We start from the raw sequence: 26,491 nt of genomic DNA, 5'->3' as shown, positions 1-26,491 counted from the left end.
AGTGTTTTAACGATATAAAACTGCACACCTGGAGAATAAATAACCAATATGCAACTATGGACATTTTTGCAGTAATGGTTATTTGAAAAATAGCAGCAACATCAGAGGTGTGCAAAATGACAGAAGCATGTTATTTAACTGACTAAGGTAGAAATTGTGCAACAACTTATTGAGGTAGTTGGGAACAGTGGTGGTTCTAGAGTCTTCCAGCTGCTGGGAGGAAGGATCTTTGATAATTTAGGGTGCAGCAGTCTGTCACTGAAGGAGCTCTCCAGTTCAGCACCAGCTTCATGCATGGGGTGGGAAACATTATTCAACAGAGATGTTAATTTGGTTAGAATCCTTTTGTTTCTCACCTCATTATTTATGAACATTACTTGTACATCAAGTTGGCTTGGAGTTCTTCTGCCTGGCTGTGTGTTTCCTGGAAGGGGGCCGCTTTTTACCATTTTTGTATCTCTGCTTCTGTCTCCTTGAATCCCAGTGGTTCTAGAGGTTTCTTCCTGTTAAAATTGAGTTTTTCCTCTCCACTGTCGCTACAAGCATGCTTAGTGTGAGGGATTGGATTTGAGTTAATGACTCGATACAATCAACTGGTTTTCCTTAGATAGAAAACTTTGAATCAATCTGACTGGATGATCTTGTGAACTGTAAAGCGCCTTGAGATGATGTGTTGTGAATTGCCGCTATTTTTTTTTTATTTCTTATTTTTATTTTGTTTTTCATTGTGTGCGATACATGTACACTTGCACCTTAATCCTATTTATCTTGAAATACTGTATATACCTGGATATACTGTATATGTATTGCTTATTCTTAATGCACCTTTTTCCTCCCTGTTTGCACCTTCTGTAACTTCTATGCCAATATTTGACGAGTGAATTTCTCCGCTGTGAGATCAATAAAGCTCATCTAATCTCAAATCTAATCTATAGAAATAAACTGAATTTAGTTACTGTAATTTAGTTATTTTAGACTGGTCCTATAGTCACTCTATTACACATGGAGTAATGTAACGAAAGTAATTTCTCCCTGGGATTATTAAAGTATTTCTGATTCTGATTCCTGGTTGATGGGACAGGTGTTGTGAATAAAACGGTGCCCAGCTTGAAAGAGCTCCTGTGTGTCGCTGAATGTGTGTATTGATGCCTGAAAGACATCTTCTACCTCTCTTTACTTCAGTGTTTTGAATTCATGTTAATGTGTTTTTAAAGACATTTCAATTAGTGGAAAAAATTGCAAGGTGGAATATAAAAAAAGTAATCAACCAAAACTTTCGCGACCCCCATGCAGTACCTCCATGGACCCATAGGGGTCGCGGACCCCCAATTGAAGACCTCTGTTCTACTTGATAGTCAAATTATTACTATTTGAAACAAAAATTATATACATACATAGCATAATTTGTTTTACGCAGGTAAAAAGCAAATGAAATTGGATAATTTATTGTTGAGATTTATAAATATTGTGCTCTCATTTTCATTTGATTTGTTTATTTTTACTTTTATTTTCGGAACCAAGCAACCCTATTGCAGAGTGTCATGGGACCTAATTAGTGACTGAATGAATGCGCCTGTGTTTGTTTAAATAAAAGGGCACCAGTCTGAAGGAAACTGGTTGATGTGCTACAGTATCCCCTGTTGTCTGCGTGAGTTACTCTGCTAACATTAATTATTATATTTTAGAGTTATAAAGTTGCCACACTGTCCCGTTTTGGAACAAAACATCCTAGTAAGGTTTGAGATTTCATGCCAAAGGTGGGAAAACATATTTCTACAGAAGTTAAAGTAGTCCTTCAGCTACGGAAGAGGATTAGGGCCACTGAAAAAAAAGTAAACTGATTTTTAAATTTTATTTCAGTTTAACATGGGAAAAAAGTCAGAATTCTGAGAAAAAAGTCAGAATTCTGACTTTAATTTCAGAATTCTGAGAAAAAAGTCAGAAGTCAGAGAAAAAAGTCAGAATTCTGACTTTAATTTCAGAATTCTGAGAAAAAAGTCAGAAGTCAGAATTCTGACTTTTCCCCATACTATACTGAAAAAAAAACAAAAACTTTTAACTCTTAACTTTTTTTTTTTTTTCAGTGGCCCTAATCCTCTTCCGTATTCAGCAGATGCAATGCTCAGAAACGCTATTTAACTTAGGTACATTTTCAATAATTTGATATTCCAAAGTACACAAAGTCGCAGAAAGGTTATTATATTGTTGTAAAATGATCACATTTTACCCATTTCCCACATTTGTTGCCTCTCAGAATGAGCCGGTTTCTAGCAAAAAATACAATTGCCGTGTTGAAGCACATATCTTTATTATCATAAATCATGACTATAATATTGATAAGAACTGCAATTAAGTTTATCATTTAACAACTATGTGTGCCCCGCCAGATGCAGGGCATCAAAAAATTAGAGAAAACTCATGTTGTTCCTCTCCACGGAAATCTTTAGTAAAAGGCGAAAGATTTATACGATCTGAAGAGAAACATGAGTGTATGCTAAGAGCAGAGAACAACCGCTATTTATACTCCGACACACATTTCACACTGACGGTGTCAACAACGATTTCAAGTTTCAATTCAAGCCGTCGAATTCAAAATCCCTCAACTTAAAAGAACATTAAAAATCAATGGAAATTCGAAATATCAATACAGAACATGCCAATTAAGGTATTTGATAACTACAAACTCCACAGAAAATGAACAGTGAAGCATGACACGCGGTGCATGCTGGGTACCTGTGTATATCCTCAATGGTTGATATTTGCTTGAGCGAGTGCAGCTACTTCAGCAATATAAATATACAAGTAAAATAGTTTATCGGTTGGTGGCGGTTAACTCGTTAGTAATAATAACGTACAAAACGAGGATGTTATAATGAGGAACTATCTTCAGTTCCTAAAATGGACGCATGCGCTGTAGAGCACAGACGGAAGTACGCTTTCTGATGCTCACATGGCGAATGTAAACATTGGGAACACAGAAAAGCGTCCCAAGACTGATTGTTTTGGTTTCAAGGATGTATATGGGGACGGATACATAAAAAGACAACTCGCCCAATTCTGTTTAATTTACATATATAAATCTAAATATATTCACTCATACATTGTAAAACAGAACTGTAATAATTATTCTTTACTTTGTGCCTTATAAACAGAAGTTTACCACATTTCTTATGTGTTTTTCTTTTTGCTGACAGCTTTCCACCTGCCCAATTCAACCAACAGCATTCATATAGATGCTTCTTCTACAAAGAGGATTAGGGCCACTAAAAAAAATAATAAAGTTAACCAATTTTAAAATTTTATTTCAGTAAAATATGAGAAAAAAAAGTCAGAATTCTGACTTTAATCTCAGAATTCGAACTTTTTTCTCAGAATTCATATTAAACTGAAATGATATAAAAAAATCTGTTAACTTTCTTTATTTTTTCAGTGGCCCTAATCCTCTTCCGTATTCTTCTGAACCGTTTGCTGTAACATATAAAACTAAGGAAAAAATTATCTGAATAAATATAAATGTATATAAGCTTGGGAGTGGCAGCCTAAGGGTTCGAGCTCTACTCCCACAGACTGCCACTCTGGATCTATGAGCAGACTTAGACAACTTTTATTGTCATTTCATATACACAGAGTGTAAACAAAACTAAAATTAATTTTGTACAGCTTTCATGACTTTTCCATTTCTTAAAGTGTGGCAGTGATCAAATGTAAACTGTGTGGGAGAGAAAACATGGCGCAAAAAGATGCATTGATATGGAAGTTCAGAGCATTAAATATATATGGTTTAATTATGCAGTGTTTTGGTTTGGTGTCGTCAGTTTGATGCAGAGTCTGACATGATTTAAGAGTTTTTTCAATAGTTCAGCTGTCTGATGGCAGTGGGGAAGAAGCCTCTTCCCAGAGATCAGCAGGATGAACAGTCCATGGTGGGGGTGTGAGGGGTCATTGATAATGTTACTGGCTCTGGACACGCAGTACTGGGATGAAATCTCTGTTATGGAGGGAAATAAAACAATAAAAAAGCATTAGATATTTGATATATGGAAGTACCACAATATTGACAAACAAACTTTAGGTGCCTGCACCACATAAGGTTACAACAACCATTCATCCATCAATCCTTGCAGGGACAAAGTGGGTTTCTGTCTGACGAGACACAAAGTACATGCTGGACAGGTCACCAGTCCATCAATGAAAAATAGGCCCAACAATCATGAACACAATCAAACCAAAGTACAACTAATGTTAACCCTTTAAAGCCAAGTGTATCATATTTGATACAGGAGATTTTGAAACCTCTGCATCATCAGTAGGATGTTTTGGTTCTTGAAACCCTGACTTACATAATCAGACACATGTAGTGAACAGAAAACATATAAAAGATTATATAGAAATGTGTAATATATCAAAATTGATGCAAATAAATGATGTAATTTAATGTTTTTACAAAATTTATATAGTTATTTCATTTGTCACAAAGTTTAATGACAATTCTAAGTTTGGAAAAAAGAATCTTCTATTATTTCCTGGTTCAGGCTTTAAAGGGTTAACATAATCCTGTTTTTGGACAGTGGGAGGATGCCACAGAACACAAAGAGAACTCCTGCATGGAAAACGTCCCAAATCCTCAAGAGCCCAGAGTTAGATTCCAACCCTATATAAACCTAAGAATCCTATGATAAAAAAAAAAAAAAACATAAGTTTTTTAATTTTTAAAACAAGAACATAAAACAGTTGAACCTAAACTAATAAACAGAAACATACCACCATAAATACCACTTTAAAAAACACGAATGAAAAACCCTGTAATGTGCATACGTTTAGATAACATAAAATTAACTGTGAGTATATTAAAAACTAAACTTCACATATTCAAGACAAAGCCTTTGATAACCATTGATATAAAAAAAATTCAAACTATCAAACATCACCAAAATGAAACAAAACTCAAGGTGGAAAAAAAGGTTTTATTTCTTTGCCTGATAACAGTGTAACTGACCATAGAGCTAAACATAAATATGTATAAAGAGTGAGCTGCAAGTAGTGCTATAATAATTTCTCACCTTAATTTCCTAATTACAACAATTAAATATGACAAAAAGAGTCAGAAAATAAAATACAAATGACAAACAAGCATTCAGTATTTGAAGTATTACAAAATACATTTCTGGCAGGTCTTTCTGAGTAGTAAATATTTAAATTAATGTATTTAGTTGCAGTTTTTCGCTGCATCAATGGCACTCTTAATTAAACACAGCTGTATTCCAGCCTTCATTCTCTTTAATGTTACAAATGAGAACTCTAGATCTGCTGCAAAACGGTTTTCCTGATTTGGATAAACAGGCTGCAGTTAAGGAATAACGGCAGAGAGGATAGTAAAGTTCCACGACTTATTTTAACCATGTACATGTCTGTTAAAACTGCTTTTATCTTGGTCCAAAAAGGATTGGCTGTTTAATGCTAACATTTGGTCTTTAATTTAAATATAAATATAATCTGAATTTCAATATAAAAAAATAAGGCATGTTTGAGTTGGATCAAAGACTTTTCCCATTTTTCTAGTACAAAAAGAGTTCCTTTAAGTGATGTAATAGTTCACAATGAAGGAGAGTGAAGACACAGCAGCTTTATGCTTCTTAAGATAGTAGATGAACATTAAAAACTGTTCTTTTAAAAAGTGTCTTTGTGCAGCTTCACACTTCTTTTCCTTCGGTTCAAATGGCCTTGACATCGATGAGACCGGCCTGCTGGGACCCCTGCCGCAGGGACTTGATTCCCTGCAGCTTTCGGCCGTGAAGGGTGAAGCGAGACCATGTGGCGAGCTGGATCACGGCGCAGGTGATGGGAACGAACACCAGCAGGTAGAAGCAGCCCAGGCGGAGAGGCGGAGTCCCTGAGTCGGACGCAGACAAGGAGTCCTTCACCGGCGTCCTCTGGAAAATATCATAACCTGGAGAGGAGAAAGAAGAAAAAAAGTTTAGGACTCATTTCTTCTGTTAAGTTTTGTTAATCTTTTATTGGTGAGACGCGATTAAACTTTTAAATTGAGTTGATAACAGGGTCTCTAATTAATTAATTAGCTACTTTAATTAATACAAAAAAATCAACAGGAATACTTGATAAAGTGGGTTATTGGGAATATACAAATACATTATTTTCATTAAAATATACTGAAATTCTGGGACCTTATTAAATAAAAAATTCCAAATTGTTCAGGATCATGTTCAAAGAAAGGAACCAGCAATTTCAACACAACATTCAAATAAAATGTTTTGTGATAGAGAGGGGAAATATTATTTAAGAAGGTAAGGAAATAATAAAAAAAGAAAACGATGCTTTAGGACAAATATAAATAAGATAAATATAAAGCACTAAAGACTGTACAATTTATTTCCTTCAAAAAAGAAATGACTATGAAATTGAATGAAATTATCACAATTAACTGTATTTTTACTTTAAACCATAAAAAATAAAGATCAATTAAAAAAAACCTGGACAACTTTTTATGTCCAAAATGTATTAAAAGTTATACTTTATTTTTTTTTTTTTTTTTTTTTTTTTTTTAGAAAACCCTGATATTTTATGCAACTTCATTGAAGAAGTGTGAACAGGCCATTAACATTATTATAACACACGTCCTTGTCCTACATATTATACAAAAATACATATAGCAACAAGGCAAACAATATTGCCTGTACACAGAAGATAAAGTTTAATTTTAAATATTTACTGAGCTTTGACGGTTCAGCTCTGCATAAAGCATTGCCTTTATTTTTTTGGTTCAGCCAGTTGCTCACATCAGCGATCCATGTTCCTGGTCAGATAGCTTGTCAGAGCTAATGCTAATGTTAAAATGAGGACGTTATGGCCCCTAAAAAAGCCGTTGCGCCTCGGGGGCTTCCTCAAGGTTCTTTTCCTGGGACCAAGTTATTTACTACTCTTAACTCAAACTGGGTAAAACCATATAAAAAAGGACTATAAAAAATAACAGAGTTTATTCCAGATCAGGTCTTTACAGGACAGAGAAAATGCTTGTAGCTTGCACAGCTGTGGGCTCAAAAATCACGTCCTCAAGCGTCCGGCAAAAATTGAGCCCCGAACAAGGTCATCACCTGCTTCTTATAGCCTGTCTAATCTGACTAACAGAATAACAATGCACATGATGTATAAATAATAAACCTAAAACTAAAAAGACTTACTAATAAGACTTACTGCCCAAAACATTTGCTTTTGATGTTTGGTATGTTTGTTTTCATCACTTTCCAGCCTAAAACACAAAAGGTTCCTCATCGATTTCTGTTTATATTTGACTTCGGAACAGCTCTTGAAATATAACAAGCGCTCCCCATCAGTCACAGCCGTAAGCACAGAGTGCCATCATATTATGCCTCATAAAGTCCAACTACTATTGGTTAAGACCACATTTATGGCTTTGTAGAAAATTCAATTAGCTTTTAAAGAGGAGTAAGTGTTGCTATTTTGAATAATGCAGACCTGGTGTATTCAGGGTTCCTACAGCATGAGGCAAGTTAAATTCAAGTCTTTTTAAGACTTTTTAATGCCACTTGAAATAAAAATTTAAGACCAAATTCACAAGAAACACAAGAAAAAAAAACCTCTTGTGACAACTTAACCCAAAGGTTTATTTTAACATAAACCACTGCACTAATGTTTCAAATTTTGAAAAGCTTCCCATACAGGAAGAAAACTAAAAACACACAAATGAAAGATATATTTGAACAATTATTTAACTGAATTCACAAACTTTGTTTTAGCAGGGAACAAAACAATTCAGTTTTAAAGCCACAACATAACCAGTGCTAAGTCTTTTTTGCAGCTATTTTTCTTTGTATCGTTTTCTTAGTATGTTTGCTTTGGTGATAAGTGGAGGCGTTGCAGAGACAAGGGTGGAACTAAACTGAGAAATACCGGCTGTTTCTCTGTAACTCCATTTTGATGCTTTGTGTTTCGTGCTTCGCATGTGCGACTCCACTGCCTTAATTCCCATCGTTCCAACTTTAATCGCTTCTTGCACAAAATACACTGTGCCTCATATATGTTCCCTGGTTTTAGCCATGGAGAAAACTCTTGGCTGGATAGCCATTTTTCGTTACATTTACACTTGCTCATATTTTCCAGATAAAAAGCAAATAGCGCATCTCCCAAATGTCCCGGCCGCAACAACGTTTTATTGGTTCTGCTATCGGGACGGAACCAATAATGGCGAGCTGTTAAGTTTTTTTAAATAGAAAAAAAAGATTACAAAAATAAATCGTAATAAAAATAATCCTATTTATGATGTTTTAAAAATTAAGACCTACAAAAGACTGATTTAAGACATTTTAATACCAATTAAGGCCTTAGTTTTATTTTGAAGAATTTAATGCCTTTTAAGACTTTTTAAGGACCCGCGGGAACCCTGGTATTGCCTTACGGAACAGCAAACAGGTGCAGCAGAGCCTGGATTACTGCGCACTATTAGATCATTAGATGGAAATGTTAGAAAAAATGGAAACGATTGTTTGGAGCAAATTGTTGTGTAAAAGCGATAAGCACAAATAGCATAATTTGGGACATTTGGAGAGGTTGAAAGACGCTGGTGGCACCAGAAATTAAAAGGTACTGCAGCTCAGACTCTTATACCTAAAGGTCTGATTTTTTTTTATTTTATTTTTTTTAACACAGTTGTGGTTGACATGACACAGAATATATATAATATAAGGATACATTCTTACTATCAAGCAAGTCTTTGTCACCTCTATTGAAAAAATAACTATTATTTCCAGGTCTGTGTTGTCTGTCTATGTTTGGACTGATGCAGTTTCGGCTGTTTTACACTGGACAAACAATCTAGAAATAAGTAAAAATTTCTTAAATTAAGTGTATTTACCTTTAATTTGAGTAGGTAAATAAGATAGTTTGCAAATGGAATGAGTATTTTTACTCTTAGAAAAAGATAATTAGATCATATGCACTCGAAATAAGGTAATGCAATTGTGTTTTCTTCTTTTGAGTGTAAATTGTTTTAGATTTTTTTCCAGTGCAGTCACTATTTTCAATTAGGATATGCAAAACAGACAAGGATTACTTAAAACAAGTTGGATGGTTAAAGGAAACAAATATAAATTATTTTGTATGCCCCTCGACTATAACATCTCGATTACCTGTGTAAACACAGAGCAGCCAGGTGCCGATGAGCGGGGCGAAAGTCTGTCCCGGTTTGGTCAACAGGTTGACCATCCCAAAGAGGAGAGCTGAGGCAGCCTGCTGACGTCTGTTCATCACAAAGTCCTCGTCGACCAGATCAGAAATGACCAGCTTCAGCAGCTTGCAGGTGCCCTCTGTAAACACTCGGTTACTGAAACCAAGAGTTGAACAGTTAGTGATTTACCACATGATGTGACTCCAGGAATCCTTTAAGTGTCTCTGCACACGGTGTGAACACTACAGGTCACAATTCCCTAAACCAAACAGCAAAATAAAAACAAAGGAAGCAGAGACCATCGATGGTTGCTATACCTGGCGATGAAGATGCAGAGCAGATAAATGTGGTCAGCCCCTGCAAGCAGCATAACCACACTAAGTCCCAGTTTGATGATAAAGAGCCAGCGGATAACCTGGTAAACCCCGTAACGCTGGCACAGTGTCAGGAAATACAAATTGTTCAGGTGGGGGGCAACGTAAGAGATCCCTGTGAGGAAGCAGAAGCAGAGCTGCATCAAAGAAAAATACTAATAATAATGAAATAAAAGCTTTGAAGACCAGTGGAGCTGATGTGTGACAAAATGTGCAAATAAAGGAGAAATTATTATGTTTATGATTAAATCAACTGAACATCAACTAAAACAGGGGTGTCGAGTGAGAAATAAAAATGCAAAGCTGTGTGATTTAGTCCTACAAGTCTTAAGAAAAAAAACAAAAACAAACAAACAAAAGAAATCAAGTACAAAAAATTTTAAAGACTGGGGGTCAGCGAGCCGCATGCGGTACAAAAAATTTTAAAGACTGGGGGTCAGCGAGCCGCATGCGGTACAAAAAATTTTAAAGACCGGGGGTCAGCGAGCCGCATGCGGCTCTTTAGTGTCCCCCTTGCGGCTCCCTGGAGCTTTTTAAAAATTTTATGAAAATTGATTTTTTGTTTTAATATGGTGTGCAGGAAGTCAAACAAAAATTAATTATGTTTTCCAATGCTGACAACATGTGTATAATAAACAAATTTAAACAATAATTTGCGTCAGAGCCATAGAAATCAGTGGTCATAAGTTGCAACCAGTGTGGCGCAGTGCCAGGCAAACAAAGCTGCAGGTGTGTCTCTAACCATGGATCCCAATGGGGGGAAAAAGGAAGATACTTGATGAGAAAACTACGGAAGAGGATTAGGGCCACTGAAAAAAAAAAAAAAAAAAAAAAAGTTAACCGATTTTTACATTTTATTTCAGTTTAGTATGGGAAAAAAGTCAGAATTCTGACTTTAGTCTCAGCATTCTGACTTTTTTTCTCAGAATTCTGACTTTAATCTCAGAATTCTGACTTTTTTTCTCAGAATTCTGACGGATAACAAACATATTAGCATCAAGCCATAGCCATGTCTGTTTTACAGACTAGCACTCTTGTTTAAATGACCTTCTGCTCTAAGAATTCTGAGAAAAAAGTAAGAATTCTGAGATTAAAATCAGAATTCTGAGAAAAAAAGTCAGAATTCTGACTTTTTTCCCATACTAAATTGAAATAAAATTTTAAAATCAGTAAACTTTTTTTTTTTTCCAGTGGCCCTGATCCTCTTCCGTAGAAAACAGGATTAAAAGAATGGACCGAATCATTTGCTTTCATTATCAATGTGGAAGGATTGCCTGCCTTTTTACTTTGTAATGACGGTTGTCAAAAAATAAAATTTTGGAAAGGCATTTCCAGGGAAGGCAAGCTAAATATGCAGCCGACCTGAATGGAAAACCGTCCACAGATCAAACAGGTAGCGCTCTGATGCAGGGATGTGAGCTTTCTTCCATTTTTTCCCCAAATCCTAAAAATATAAATCACACCAAGGAACGCTGGTGACGGAGGATGTGGGATTTCAGGGTTAGAGAGCTCTGCTCAGTTCCAGCTTGGTTCCTCATGACTAAATCAACTCCTCCCAACAGAAACACGTCCACCAGAGAAAGATTCCTTTATCGTGTTTCTATAATTTCATCAATGCAACAAAAACCTAAAATGCGCGGTGAATGGCGGTGAAGCGGCGTGCGGTGAGAGCGTTCACTGCTCCTCCCTCACCTCATGCTACTATGTCACATTTGCTCCAGGATAAACATTTAGTCATGAATGCTTATATATTTAAGCTCTTTCTATAGTGGGATAATACAGATAGAGCCCATGTTGCCAAACAAGGCTTATATAAGACTTTTACATTTTTGGGGCTCCAGACAGATTTATTTTTTGTTTTTTTTTTGGTACAATATGGCTCTTTGAGCAGTTTGGGTTGCCGACTCCTGACCTAGACGATGATACTTTGATCACATCTGCACCACCTTCAGGCTGTTTATCTAAATGTGTCATTCAGTCTGAAATAGACCAAAGACGTATCAGAACTCCAAGTGAAATGGGTTTAAAAACAACATCCTCAGAGAAAAATAATCCATTTATGACTTACTGTTGATAAGATTCCAGTTTATTTATATTTGTCACCATAATTCATAAAAATACTGACCTATTAAGAAGATAAATGGTTCCTTAATTGTGAGTTAATGTCTAATAAATTTTCAGGAAGTAAATGGTCAAATAAAAAAAAAAATTAGATGATCATGTTTTGATGCAAAGCTAATTTGTTATCATAAAGAGTGGAAAAATTGTTAACAGCCTTTAAACCTTTTCCACATTTTCTCATTTTAAGACCACATAGTACTTTAAATGGATTTAATGTGAAACTAAAACAACGTAGTTCAGGGAAGGAACAACTTTAGTTCTTTTAATTTAGAAATATTAAAAAAAACATCACTGAGGCGTGTTTTACTGACTGATACCCTCACTCTACATCTCCACCTTCCTTCTGACCGTCTTCATGATCCTATTGGGCCACTAAGGATCTCCATCAAACATCTGAGGCCTTCTCAGGACTTAATCTGCCAATTAATTTAACTTCTAAAAGCAATTAATTTCCCTGGATTTTATTTTGGGACATCAGAATAAAGCAGGCTGAATTTCAAATAACAAAAGGGAGTTGAGATTTCTTTTTACACCAATACACAATCAAGATAAAATATAATCTCTCTTTTTTATGTTGAAAAATGTAAAAAAAAAAAAAAAGAAAAAAAAAAGTTTGAAGGGTAAGAAAACATTTAAAAGACAACTTTTCAAATAAAATAAAGAAACTCAACACAACCGGAGTCAATGAAAGATTTCACTGCATCTAAACAAGGTTGTTTGTCAACTTATCTCATTTTTGTGCCATTTTCTGAATGCCTTTTAAAAGACAGTTGCAGAGGAATGAGTTTTATGAGCTTTTTTGTTGTTTTTTTTCTAAAGTTTTATGATGAAATTAATGAATAACTGAGCTCCTACCCAGAAGGATTGATCCTGTAGAGGCAGAGATGTTGTCAGACAAGAGATGCTCGAGGAAAAGAGGAAAGAAGTTGCTGTTGAAGTGGCAGTGAAACACCTGCAGAACAAACAAAAGAAGAGAAATATAAATCTATAAAAATATATAAAAAGTAAAAAACAGTGTGTTGGGTTAATTAATTGTACATAAGTTATTCTACTTTAATCATATTATACTTACACATTTTGTTATCTCTATCTTACTCATATTACAAAGAGTGTTAAAACATTTAGTTTTGTTTGCTGTGTCATTAATGTTTTTTAAGTCTGTGCAGGAGGGATGTTGACTGCGACTGCTGTTAACAGATGTCGTTAAGGGTGTGGAGGAGAATGGAGAACTGTGCAACTAGATAAGGAGAGGGGTTCTCCTTATCCTCTGATGTTGTATGATGTTGTACGAAAATTCTGGTTTCAACTGGGTTCTGTTCCCTCCCCCTTTAGCGGTTGAAACCACATTGTAATCAGGGCGTTTCTTCAATAAAGGGCTTGGAGAGCAGATACTGCTTCAGAGTGGGTTTGAAGTTGTAACTGAATGCAGTTTCTGATCCCCTCTCCTTGCAAGTAAAATATACTAAATTCTCTGTGTCATTCTTTGTGCAGGTTGCTGAATAAGGTGTTTGGTGTTTAAACCTAACATTAATTGGTCCTTCGAGCCGGATTGCAAGATACCCGACGACCCCCAGCAGGTGAGTGAGATCCAGATAAGCCTGCGGCCGCAGCAAAGAGACCCTTTACGGGACTGGTCTCTCCCTTACAGGCTGGGGTCCGACGGTTGAAGCATTTCGAGGACGCAGAGAATTGTGAGTAGTTTTTCTTTTAATAAGGAGTGAGTGAATTATTGGAAGAAAAATATATAAAATATAAAAAATTTATAAAAATATAATAATATAAAAAAAAAGAAAAAAAGATCGAAGTGAAGGGCGTGGGGTCACGAGATTCCCCTTTTGAAGTCCTCTCAGCGTGGGGTCACGAGATTCCCCTTTTGAAGTCCTCTCAGCGTGGGGTCACGAGATTCCCCTTTGCAAACAGTTTAAACCTCGTGAAGGACGGCGGTGTCCTCTATCTTAAATAGTTAAATTCCGCATGGGGTAACGAGGTCCCCCTTTTGTACTAAAACCCTGACAATTCTAGACTCTATCAGGTAAAACAGAAATTTTAAAACAGTTAAAGTCCGCGGGAGGGCAGGCTCCCCTAGTTTGTAAGGGCAGGCTCCCCGAGTTGTAAACTAGTTAAATTCTGCATAGGATAGCGGCGTCCTCTGTGTTTAAAATAAGTAAACAGAAATAAAGTAAAAGTTAACTGCGCAGTGAGTGTGTGTGTGTGTGAGTGTGCGTGTGTAAGGAAATATAGATATCACTAGATATCTGTATTTCATACCAAAAAGACAAGGGTTAAATGGTGAGCTTTTGTGGATGTTTGTAGACAAGAAAACTCCACCTGTAAGGGTTGAAGTGAGTTTTACCACAAAAAGTCGTTGATCACCATCTTGTCTGAAGCCCCAGTGTTTAGAACACGACAGGTGTTGAAAACCCACTGGGCCCAAATTTAGTTCAAAATGGGAAAGGGGCAAAGTAAAGAAAAACAGAAGTTATTGGAGGAACTCCAGTGCAAAGATTGGAAAGCAGTCGAAAATGATGACCCATTGGCGGTAGAGCCATTGTGTCACTGGATAAAAAACTACGGTTTTAATGGTAAATTGAGCACCACAAACATAAAGGATTAGTTGTATTAACTATACATGTGAATAGCACCCCAACAGTTTTCCTGTGTGACAGTGGTGCATGCAGAACAACTGTTAAACAACAAATTCCAGGTGCTGGCCAAGGACCTGAGACTGTCATAGTCCGATTAGCTCAAGGTCATTTAAAGGCTGTGCAGGAGATCCAGCTTGTGTGGTTGAGAGACCCTGAAGGACTCTCCTGCCGGCTGTCTGTACTGACTTTACCTGAATGTCCAGTTAACCTCTTAGGCAGGGATGCTCTATGCTTTGCTTAGACAGAGGCTGGGCATCCCATCCCTGGTAGGGACACTATTGGTCTGGTGTCATTGGTACTATGCATTATGCATGCCTTTCTTTTTTTTATGCTTGATATGAGCATCAGTACTGATGAGAGGAATTCATTGTTTAAAGAAAAAAGGAGCATTTTGCTACATTAATAAACATTTTTAAGCACTACACTAACTAGATGCTGTTTATCAATGTTGGAGTATCACCGGCTCTGATGAATGTGGAATTAGGACTGTTTTCCACTTTGTAAATGATTTTATTTGAACAACTGAGACAGACGGTAAATACAGTACTTTCTTCTGAATATATAGAATCGTGCAGAGTTAAACCCCACTCTTATATTTTTACCTACTATGCTTCATTAAAAATAATAACTTCACTATGAAAGTTGAACATCTGGGCTGTAGTTACTCTGTGTTGCCCATCTCATGTATTTTATCTGTGGCTGAAAACATGAATCATATTCATTGTTTATTTACATATTCGTAAACAAATTTAGTGATTCATCATTAAATGGAGTATAGAGACTCTAACACATAATATACATGTAAAATCTGGCTTTCTCCGACAGAGTAACCCACTTGGATCAGTAATCATACCAAAACTGTAAAATAAATTTATAAACATTTTGCAAATACGATATAAAATGTTTTTGTCTGTCAATAACTTCCGTCCGGAGCTCTTCAGGAGGAAATGTTTTGGTTTCACCTGGTTTAATGTCATTAGTAATCTTCTTTACAGAACTTTTGGCTAACCAATTAATCGAAAGAATTAACGATAGACTGATCGATTTACGAAATAATTGTTAGTTGCTGTCCTAATTTCATCGTAACATTGCATTAAACATAACATTTCTTATTAAATACATGTGAAGTGGGGATGACATTCAACGAAACAAACATGTTATTCAGCCAAACTATCATAAAATCCATGATGGCCCCTATATGTGACCAGAACATAAACCAATCCTTCCAAATAAAAAATTTCTTTGAATGAGCTGCTATATTGAGTCATGATTTCACTCATGTCTCAAACGGGGGGATTGTAGGATTGATTGAGCATTGAGCATCATTATACAGCATATGGATTTATATTTTATGCAAAAAACTTTTGTAAAGCATGTCTAATATGTGCTAAACATAATCTTCAAGGAAATTTAAGACCTAAAAAAGGTGCTTTCCCTAAACCTATTTATCCTTTCAATTCTGTTTGGTTATAATAGATTTGTTTTCTAAATGGATTGCAAGAAAGTGATAGTTAGATCAGATGAGTAATAAGTAAAATCACTTTCTTAATTATTCTGTGGAACCTTACCGTACTGCTTAGCACTCTAGTAATTCTACTGTGGTACCTGTTATAGAATACGCATTTGGTCTCCTTCACCGACCTTCAGAGGAAGTCCATCGTACAAAGGGGGTTGTATTTTTAGTATACAACCGTCTCAAACTGGTGATGATTGTACACAACTCTGCCGAGAGGTCATAGGAAGTAGACCACTGTGTAAAAGATTACCCATAGGAAACTTTTTGAAGTTTGAACCTAGATGATGTTGCAACTTTTCATATTAGTTTTGTTTTTAGCTCTCACTCAGGGCAAGGATTCTTGTTGCCCCCATGAGCCAGCTATTTGTAAAAGGGACGTCTATCTCTGCTATAACTCTACTAGAGTAATCAGTGTAGTGACTATTCTTTTTCAAACATTCTCGCAAAGATTTAAAATTGACCCGGGAGATTGGCGAGGTTATGATTTCTACCTATATCCCCGTGTAGCCCAAAGAACTCAAAAGAGTTGGGGAGACGTTTTCAGAACCACTGGACAGTGGAAAAAAGGATCATATGGATGGACATCTTTAGCTAAGAAATGGATGAGTAGAATATCAGGGTTCACTGTTAACCATGCCTCCAAAGTTTTCACTATGACAATAAACTCCACAGCAGAACCCCTTGAGAAGGAAGGCTGTTCTTCCTCATTTATATGTGCACGGTCTAGTGAAACCGATCCGTGTTGGACATTGTATCTGTGCTCTGCAAATGTTACACAAGAAGGAGATGAGATACAAGGGATTCTTACTTCTGCCCAAGGTGAACAGATAAAAATTCAAAATATTAATGACCCGCTTAAAACGGATGAATTGTTTCAAGTCACCACTGGAATCTCTGGGCAAACAAACAACTGGCTTTTAATGGCAGAACAAGCAGCTAAAACAGTGTCTAATGATTGTCTTGTGTGTATGGGAGCCAGACCGCTGTTACGTGTGGTTCCTGCCACCATAACTCCTCAATGTCTTCTAAATATAATGAATTATACAGTTCCAACTGATAATTGCACCTATTGGGATAAGATCTATCCCCTGACCACAGATGAGAAGAAAAAACCAATCTTTTTGAAGAAAGTGGCTGTGGCAAATTTCACCTGTGTAAACAGGACCGGAGTGGGCCCAAAATTGGGTACACTAAATGAAAAACAATGTGCAAGCATTTTACTGGTATCCACCTTTTTTAAACCTCAATCCCGCAGTGACATCTGGTGGTGGTGTGGAGATGACAAATTGTTTGACAGACTTCCATGCAACACCACTGGATTGTGTGCTGCAGTCACCTTGATTTTACCTGTTTCTATTACTTCACTCACAATGGATGAATTTTTAACGACTGTAAACAGTATTTTACCACACACATGGCATACTAGAAGAAGGAGGGCATCTGAAAATGCGTGGAGTCCAGATGACCCTACTTATATTGACAGTATTGGAGTACCCAGAGGTGTTCCAGATGAGTATAAACTAGTGAATCAAGTTTCTGCAGGATTTGAATCTTTCTTATGCTGGTGGTGTACTCTAAATAAAAATGTAGACAGGATCAACTACATCCATTATAACGTCCAGAGGCTGGGAAATAAAACAGAACAAGGCTTCTCCGCTGTCCATGAACAATTGTCAGCTACCTCTCTGATGGCTTTCCAGAACCGTATTGCTGTTGACATGTTGTTAGCTGAAAAAGGTGGTGTGTGCTCTATTTTTGGAGATCAGTGTTGCACCTTTATTCCCAACAACACCGCTGCAGATGGCAGCCTCACAAAGGCCCTTGAAGGCCTTCGCTCTCTTAACAGCAAAATGAAAGACCATTCTGGAGTTGACACAAAAATGTGGGATGGATCTGGAGACATTTTTGGTAAATACAAACAACTGGTACTTTCTATTTTGATGTCTGTAGCTATATTTGCCGCCATCCTGACCTTATGTGGATGTTGTTGTATTCCATGTATTAGATTGCTGCTAAATAGACTAATTACCACTGCAATACAACCCATGAAAACAGAAATGTATGCCCTTATGTCCACTGAGGAACACCTATCGGATGATGAAGACAGCGAAGAGGATGAATTCTCTTTACACTTTCCTGACTTTTATCCTAATCCCAACGACAATAACCCACCAGTTTAAAGTACCTCTGAGTGTACCCTTTACAGCTAAAAAAAGAAAAAAGAATGATTTCTTAGTTGAAAATCTGAAAAGAAGTAACTATTGAATGATAAAAATAAATAGCTTAAAGTGAATAAACAGGAGGGAAATGTTGGGTTAATTAATTGTACATAAGTTATTCTACTTTAATCATATTATACTTACACATTTTGTTATCTCTATCTTACTCATATTACAAAGAGTGTTAAAACATTTAGTTTTGTTTGCTGTGTCATTAATGTTTTTTAAGTCTGTGCAGGAGGGATGTTGACTGCGACTGCTGTTAACAGATGTCGTTAAGGGTGTGGAGGAGAATGGAGAACTGTGCAACTAGATAAGGAGAGGGGTTCTCCTTATCCTCTGATGTTGTATGATGTTGTACGAAAATTCTGGTTTCAACTGGGTTCTGTTCCCTCCCCCTTTAGCGGTTGAAACCACATTGTAATCAGGGCGTTTCTTCAATAAAGGGCTTGGAGAGCAGATACTGCTTCAGAGTGGGTTTGAAGTTGTAACTGAATGCAGTTTCTGATCCCCTCTCCTTGCAAGTAAAATATACTAAATTCTCTGTGTCATTCTTTGTGCAGGTTGCTGAATAAGGTGTTTGGTGTTTAAACCTAACACAGTGTAAAGATACAGGTTTAATATTGATCTTCTTACCTGGATAAGATTCATGGAGACAAACCACATGAAGTTTCTGTGCTTGGAGAGCTGCTTTAGATACTGTCCAATAGTGATGGGTTTCTCTGATTGAGTAAATGGAGCAGGACCGACGCTGAGCCTGGATCGAGACACATGAAGCCATGTTACCGACTAAGACCATAACAAACCTAAACAGTACAATGTTTCTAATCTCTTACTCTTTAAGTGTAGACGCCTCATCTTGTTTTGGACGGATTTCCCTGTTAAATCGCTGCTGCAGAAGCCGCGACACAACAAAAAAGCCCAAAATGGAAAAAGCTGCCAGAGTCACGCAGAAAAGACGGAAGGAGTAGAAATCTTCCTTGTCCCAGACAGAGTAGGAGAGGAAAACCGAGATGGAGCCCAAGGCGCTGAACACGGAGCAGTGGAAGTTGAGGCGCGTGCGGTCGGCAGCAGACACGGCGAGGTCGGCCAGCAGGGCGCTGTGGTGGAGGTCCACCATGGTGAGGAAACCGTCGTACAGACACAGGCACAGCAGGAACTGTAGGCCTGGCCTGGCCCATGCCACCCAGAAGGCCAGGAAGGACAGAGCGAAGAGAGGGCCATTTGTAGAGAGGGCCTTCAGGCGCTTCAGCACCACCTCTGGAGATGTGATCTGAGAGCCTGACCTGGGCGGGAAACAGAGAAAACTTCACCAACCAGAGACAAAAGCTGGGATCAACTTCCTCTCTCCCCATCAACAAACTTATACATACATTTAGATCAGGTTTGATTTGAACAAAGTAAATAATATGACATTTCCTGTTCTTTTTTGCTCTCTCTGCCCTCTTAATAAACAGAGCTGGTTTGAAAAAAACAAAAGAAAAGCAAACAGAGGTGGCAGTCTGTTTGATGGGAATAACCACTGTGACCAACAGCGGATGAGAGAGCTTCATGGTTTGACACCTCTGGCTGAGCAGGCAAGGTTACATCTCTCAGTAAGATGTTGGCATAGTGGGAAGATGTAACACTTTATACTGACAGGAAATAAGGGAAATTCAAAATGGAGACGACTTTCTAAACTTAAAAAAATCTAAGTCAAAATCAAAGTATTTTTAAATTGGAAATGAAACATTCAACCAAACTAACTTAACTTACAAGATTGTGTCTCACTGTTATCAATGATTAGATCACCTACCTGAAAATTATTAAAGGTATAAAGGAACAAAGTTAGCGTTGTTTAGGATTTGGGCTGCTCAGTGGAGAAGTGGGTAGCACTGCTGCCTTGCAGCAAGAATGTTCCAGATTCGATACCCAGCCTGGTGTCTTTCAGCATTTAAGACATTTGGAGTCTGATTTCCATTGCTTATGCTTTTGTGTCCATTCGGCCTCAAGTCGAGCTGCAAGGAGAGAAGAGGCAGCTGTGGAGCTGGTGATCTGACTGTCCGTGCTATCCAACGATCCGCCCTACATTATGGTAATGTGCAGCGCAGACTGATAACATCACAGATTTCAAATGGATAACGCTGTCTGGAGGAACCATGGTGGGAAAATCTGACACCAGTACATGTGTTTCGGGACAGAGCGGGATAGCAGTGCAACCTGTTCACTAGGGGTGTAAATCACACCCATCATGGCGATTCGATTCAGAATCGATTTCCTGACCCAACGATTCGATTATTTTCGATACTCAAGAATACACCACGCTATGATTCGATTCGATTAATTGTATTTTTTTATTTATTTATTTATTTTACACATTACAGGCTAGACATTGTTTCAAATGAAAGCTGTAATATCGTTATGCATTTTTTTTTTAGAAACAACAGCAAATAAAAGAAGTAGAAAAGTTGCACTCCACCTATTCCTATTAAAACCCCTCCGTTATAGATTCTGAAAGGCCTCGCATCAAAAAATACTGCATAAAATCAGTGCAATGAGTGCAATTCAACCTCGGCTCCAGAAGTCCCCGCCCCCTCCACTACCCCTCTCCCAAATTGTAGCCGACCGCAGACAGGAGGCCGGATTGTTTTGTTTTTATGACCGAAATTGCAGAAAACAACTCTTGAAGTTTGACCCGCTAGAAGAGCGAGGTGCACGAAAACACTGTGACTCTTTTTCAACCTGGATCTCCGCTCTTTTTGGCCCTCATGTCCCTCCGTCGTCGGACTAAACTCTCCCCCACTTCCTCGCCGCCTCGGCCGTATCTAGACCCACAGCGTGTAGCACAGACCACGCTTCAATATTGAGCATAATTCAAAAATGTCTGTGTCAAGCTCACTGCAACACACTGCTGTAAGAGTATAAACCAGGAAGCGAGGTAGGAGGGCAAAATAGGTTTAGCGCCACCGCAGTACGGGAGGGAGAATTACGCCCAGGAGCAAATGGATAAAAATAGACCGGAGACGTATCGATGCATCGGATCGTTGGCTGTTGGATCGATGCATCGATACAAAACGATTATTATTTACACCCCTACTGTTCACTGATGCCCACGGTGATGGAGTCTATCTGCACATCATGCACTTTGCCTTACCAATGTTTGGACATTTAGATTGCTGTGCCCAGAGGTGGATGTTTTGGATGCGGCCGCGCTGTCCCTAAAGGACGTCGTTGCGAGGCATTGGAGCAAATGGTAAACGCATTTTAAGAATAAGGCTTGCAGAATTGTTAGCGAGCGCTTGGTGACTGCCTGTCGTGGAAACATGGCTTCACGATAAGATGGAGACCATTTCTTTGGAGGTTTGGAGCCGCGGTGGTAGCCCGTGGCTAATGCTATGTTGACACCTAAAGCAGCAGAGGCAGCAGGAGCAGCTAGTTTACATGCAAAGTTAATGAGTGACGCGCATTAAGGCGCAGGAAGAGGTCCTGCAGCACGTTTTGAGGAGCAGGAGCAGTGTTGTGAGCTTCTGAGCATCTGACGCACGGGACGCGCTGCAAACGCAGCAGCTGCTGGAGTTGGAAAAATTTAACTTTTGCTACTCGACGTGCCACATCAACTAATCAGAGAAGCTGAGCGGCTCCGACAGCAAAATAATATTTGAATGCAGGATGGTAATCTGGATGAACTGACTGCACAGATAAAGTTTTCATGTGGACTTTCTCACTTAAAAACATATTAAAACTACTTTTTACCCACTGATCACAGCTTATATAGCTGCCATTGTTACAGGCAAAGAAAGGATAGGGTAGCTCCACCCAACGCACATCAGAACCACAATTTTTCCACCGCGCAGCCAGAGCAGCAAATATGCTTCAGCCACTCGTCAGAACTAAACTTGTACAAGCATCAAAAATGAAGCAGCACGCGCGTTTTTGCTGCTCTTCTTGCTTGCAGTCTGAATGTAGCATAAGGGACTGCTGCAGAGATGTGTTCATCCTGCTGTTTGAACTGTAAGAGTCTGTTACAAAGAGGCTAGAATAGTGATAAAGTCGGATAACTAAGTTCCAGTTTTGGACGTTTGTTTTGGAGTTAGGGGCATAGTTGATGACTTAGTACCTGCTAACATAGATTTACCTCGCTCTGCTCTGCCTAATTAGTGCGTTTTCGTACCCGCTGTCAGAGTTTGCATAAGCAATGACAATAAGCCTCATGTTTAAGGTTGTGTCACAACCAGACCTAGATCTGAACTTTGACAAAAACTTTATTTAGTCAGTTCTTTTGAACAATACAGATAAATTCAGGTATGATTTCATTTATTGCTGTTTTCTCTTAAGTCACAAAAAGAAATGCTAGCAAATATTTTGCATTTTTATTTGGGAAATAAAAATAAAAAAAAGGCATGAAAAGAGATAAGGACACTTACTGAGGAGAGCTGAGGAAGGCGCGGTCACTCAGCCAACCAAAGAGGGGGTCGTTCAGACTGTTCCAGATGAGGAAAACAGTCTGTTGAACAAACAGGTACAGAAGTGAACCGAAGAACACAACCTTGGATAGAAAACTTACACTACCATTCAAAGGTTTGGGGTCACATTGAAATGTCCTTATTTTTAAAGGAAAAGCACTGTACTTTTCAATGAAGATAACTTTAAACTAGTCTTAACTTTAAAGAAATACACTCTATACATTGCTAATGTGGTAAATGACTATTCTAGCTGCAAATGTCTGGTTTTTGGTGCAATATCTACATAGGTGTATAGAGGCCCATTTGAATTTCTGGAGCATCACATTTGTGGGGTCAATTAAACGCTCAAAAGGCCAGAAAAAGAAAACTTTCATCTGAAACGCGACAGTCTATTCTTGTTCTTAGAAATGAAGGCTTTTCCATGTGAGAAGATTTCCTACAACGGTGTGTACTACTCCCTTCAGAGGACAGCACAAACAGGCTCTAACCAGAGTAGAAAAAGAAGTGGGAGGCCGCGCTGCACAACTGATCAAGAAGATAAGTACATTAGAGTCTCTAGTTTGAGAAACAGACGCCTCAAAGGTCCCAAACTGGCATCTTCATTAAATAGTACCCACAGTAGCCTGCTTGTGCTGTCCTCTGAAGGGAGCAGTACACACCGTTGTAGGAAATCTTTAATTTTTTAGCAAGTTCTTGCATGGAATAGCCTTCATTTCTAAGAACAAGAATAGACTGTTTCAGATCAGAGTTTCAGATGAAAGTTCTCTTTTTCTGGCCATTTTGAGCGTTTAATTGACCCCACAAATGTGATGCTCCAGAAACTCAATCTGCTCAAAGGAAGGTCAGTTTTGTAGCTTCTGTAACGAGCTAAACTGTTTTCAGATGTGTGAACATGACTGCACAAGGGTTTTCTAATCATCAATTAGCCTTCTGAGTCAATGAGCAAACACATTGTACCATTAGAACACTGGAGTGATAGTTGCTGGAAATGTAGATATTGCACCAAAAACCAGACATTTGCAGCTAGAATAGTCATTTACCACATTAGCAATGTATAGAATGTATTTCTTTAAAGTTAAGACTAGTTTAAAGTTATCTTCATTAAAAGGAAAGTGCTTTTCCTTTAAAAATAAGGACATTTCAATGTGACCCCAAACTTTTGAACGGTAGTGTACGTTAAACCAAACTTTAAATACAAAGTAAATATATATATATATATATATATATATATATATTTATTTATATATATATATATTTATTTATATTTATGTTTCGTAAATTAGCATCACAAATAAAGTGAACTGAAACGGATTTGAAAAATTTCCTGTTAACCTGGTTGTCTAATTAGTTCTTTTTTTGTTGTTTTTACTCACCTCTCCCACCCAGAAGGAGATTTTGTCGATCTTGTAGATGGAAACAAACGTTTCCACATAATAAAGCAGGAACACGTTATGGAGGATGGAGGTAAAAAGGGCAAGTGAGCCATAGAGCACTGCAGTGGAGAAGACAGTCTGCCAGAAGCCCCGGAAACTCATGCCCATCCTTTTCTCTCAAGTCCTTTCTCTGAGCCAAGATGTGATCATCATTGCCTGGACACCCCACTGTCACAGAAACACATCCTGAAAGAAAAAATATACAAGATCATATAGAAAGGCCAAACCAATATCCAGAATCAGACTTTTGTTGTTGTTTATTTTGTTTTGTTTTCTGACAGAAATCGATAAGTCAAAAGTTTATCCAAATCATTCATACTAAACAAAATAATTCAGCAGTATTTGGTCTGTAAACACACAAAGCACCAGGATGTACTTTGATGCTATAAAACATAAAATGGGCTTTAAAAACTCCTCCCTACACCAGTGATTTTTTTTTCCAGCTTGGCTTATCTTGTAAAACTTTCCACATACACTGTATTGCCTGAAATATTCCCTCACCTGCTTTGACTCGCACATAACCTTAAGCAACACCCCATTCTTAAATCATAGGTTTCAATATGACCTTGGTTCTCCCTTTGCTCCCTTTTTTTAATTCAATAATCAGTAGCTTTCATCCCTAGTTTTTAAACTTAACCTGAAGGCCACGTGAAGTTTGGAGTCAACCTCAGCTGCCCCTCCATCATGTCAGTATACGAACCACCTCATGGCTGAGCTGCTCTTCATGTAGACATCTACTTTATTTTATTATCAATGAAAGTTTTATCATAGCTTTTCTAAATCATTTAACAGCTAAAAATCTAAAAAGTGTTGCATATGTGTTCTAGGCCCCTCTTTTTAAAAATATGATGCCCCTAAATACAATTCTTAGAACATCTGAAGGCTCTGCAGGTGCATCTAAGCTCATAAAGTTCACCATAATATTACCGACGTCCCACATAGTTGAATCAGGAGAGCACTTAAAGCAGTGAGACAATAAGCTGTTTAACTTTGAACAATGTTTCCTTTCTGACCTGTTATATCCACATCCTGCAGAGTTTCATTTGTGTTTCATTTGGGAATTAATGTCTGTTTAAAAAACAGCCCCACTTCCTGGTAAGGTAATAAAAGAGAAGTCACATGAGTGTGTTATCAGACAGAGCATTATTGCTGCATCTCTTTGTCTTCAGGCCTCATATTTAACACTGAACTGTGAATGTTTAACACATTTAAAAACACCAAATCATCTTCACCTGCTTTAAAAATAGGGGGCTACACTTAAAGCTTTAAACCACCTTCTCATTAGTTTCCCTTAATTAAAAACCAAGAAAAACTCTGCCCCCTTCCTGAATCCATCCCTCCCAGTTATGTTTATCTCTGAACTGTCTTTTCCTGCATATTTTGTTAATTCAAGATGCACTATGATTGATGGGGAAAGAATTTACGTAAATAGTAGCATGCTTCTATCTTACTTCGTATTAAAGTAGGACAAGTGGAAACCTGCCTGGATCAGAGAATATTTTATTATATCTCAGACACAGGAAAACCGGCAACATTCAGAAGCAACCGTGTTTTAAAAAAGGCTGCGATGTATTCTAAGAAAACAGCGATATCGACGCTCCAAAACTTGAGATTTTAATCACAGTGAGATAACGCTCTTTGCAAGGGGAAAGAAAAAAGAAAAGCTCCTCCTTTCTCAGACGGGCCATATCGCATCTGAAACATGGTAAATCATATCAAATCAGACGGCAGAAAGCAACAAAACAAGACAACATCTGCAAACATCCCACTGAAGTGCAACAAACCAGATGTTTTTTTTAAACTGTGCCAAGATTACCTTATTTTAGGGGCAAAGATACACCTGCTGCTTTCCTTTAAAGCCGATAGATCAGGAGCAGATAAGGCATGATCTCAGAACACAAGGTTTTCACACTATCCAACTCAAACATCTTACTTTTCCATTAATCCCAGGTTTAAAAATGGAATCTGCATAAGAAAACAACTGAAAAACAAAACTAGATTGTAAAGATGCACTAAGAATCCAGCATACGGATATCATAATCCTCCATGAAAGCAAATAACTTCTGCGGATTAAACCCCAGCTAGCTGAACACACCATGTATCAAACTCTGTGGTTAAAATCCGAACATCATGGACAAGCTGTGCTAATTTGAAATATAAAATATATGAGATAGCTTCTTTAACTGGTTAGACATTACAATTTGCTTTTACTTTGAGTTTATTCCTAAGAAAATGCAAAATGGTGCCTGCTTAATTTCTAAATGAAAATATACTCAGTGAATAAATAATAATAATTAAAAAAAAATCAAGATACCAATGAGTTACATTTTTTAAAGAGTGTAAGATTTCCTCATAGTTCTTTAAACCATTTAAAACTTTCAAAGACTGCATAGAAGCTGTGTAATGTTCTCAGTATGGCAGTACCTTTAAAAAGTAGGTGGAACCTAAAAAATAAATCACAGGTGGACCTAAAGGGATAAAAGAGGAAATCACACTTAAACATAATACTTTTTAACAGAAAAAGCATAAAATGATCACATTA

General features: G+C 37.6%; 1 protein-coding gene and 1 non-coding gene across 2 annotated transcripts; both read right to left on the bottom strand.

The window, feature by feature from the left end:
- Positions 1–2,376: 2,376 nt before the first annotated feature.
- On the bottom strand, positions 2,377–2,491 carry LOC119791126. Its single transcript, XR_005281809.1, has one exon. It is a non-coding gene; the product is annotated as a U5 spliceosomal RNA (small nuclear RNA).
- Positions 2,492–4,944: 2,453 nt separating this feature from the next.
- mfsd13a (major facilitator superfamily domain containing 13A) lies at positions 4,945–26,418 on the bottom strand. The gene is made up of 9 exons (XM_038297039.1): positions 26,374–26,418; positions 23,890–24,135; positions 22,478–22,557; positions 18,911–19,360; positions 18,711–18,831; positions 12,550–12,646; positions 9,517–9,688; positions 9,162–9,355; positions 4,945–5,947 (listed from the first exon to the last, which is right to left on the bottom strand). Exons 2-9 carry the CDS (start codon positions 24,055–24,057, stop codon positions 5,712–5,714), a joined length of 1,518 nt encoding a protein of 505 aa, XP_038152967.1. The 5' UTR covers positions 24,058–24,135; positions 26,374–26,418; the 3' UTR covers positions 4,945–5,711.
- Positions 26,419–26,491: the final 73 nt, after the last annotated feature.

Source organism: Cyprinodon tularosa, unplaced genomic scaffold (assembly GCF_016077235.1).
Source record: "Cyprinodon tularosa strain WSP-4 unplaced genomic scaffold, ASM1607723v1 ctg38, whole genome shotgun sequence".
NCBI classification, from domain to species: domain Eukaryota; kingdom Metazoa; phylum Chordata; class Actinopteri; order Cyprinodontiformes; family Cyprinodontidae; genus Cyprinodon; species Cyprinodon tularosa.
This window is presented reverse-complemented; position numbering and strand designations above follow the sequence as displayed.

Coding starts and splice junctions, on each gene's coding strand:
- mfsd13a (XM_038297039.1), bottom strand. CDS start 24,057: ATGGGCATGAGTTTCCGGGGCTTCTGGCAGACTGTCTTCTCCACTGCA. Junction 19,361..22,477: donor GCCTTCCTCAGCTCTCCTCA/GTAAGTGTCCTT, acceptor TTTCCCGCCCAG/GTCAGGCTCTCAGATCACAT. Junction 5,948..9,161: donor GCTGCTCTGTGTTTACACAG/GTAATCGAGATG, acceptor TCTCCTCTCCAG/GTTATGATATTTTCCAGAGG.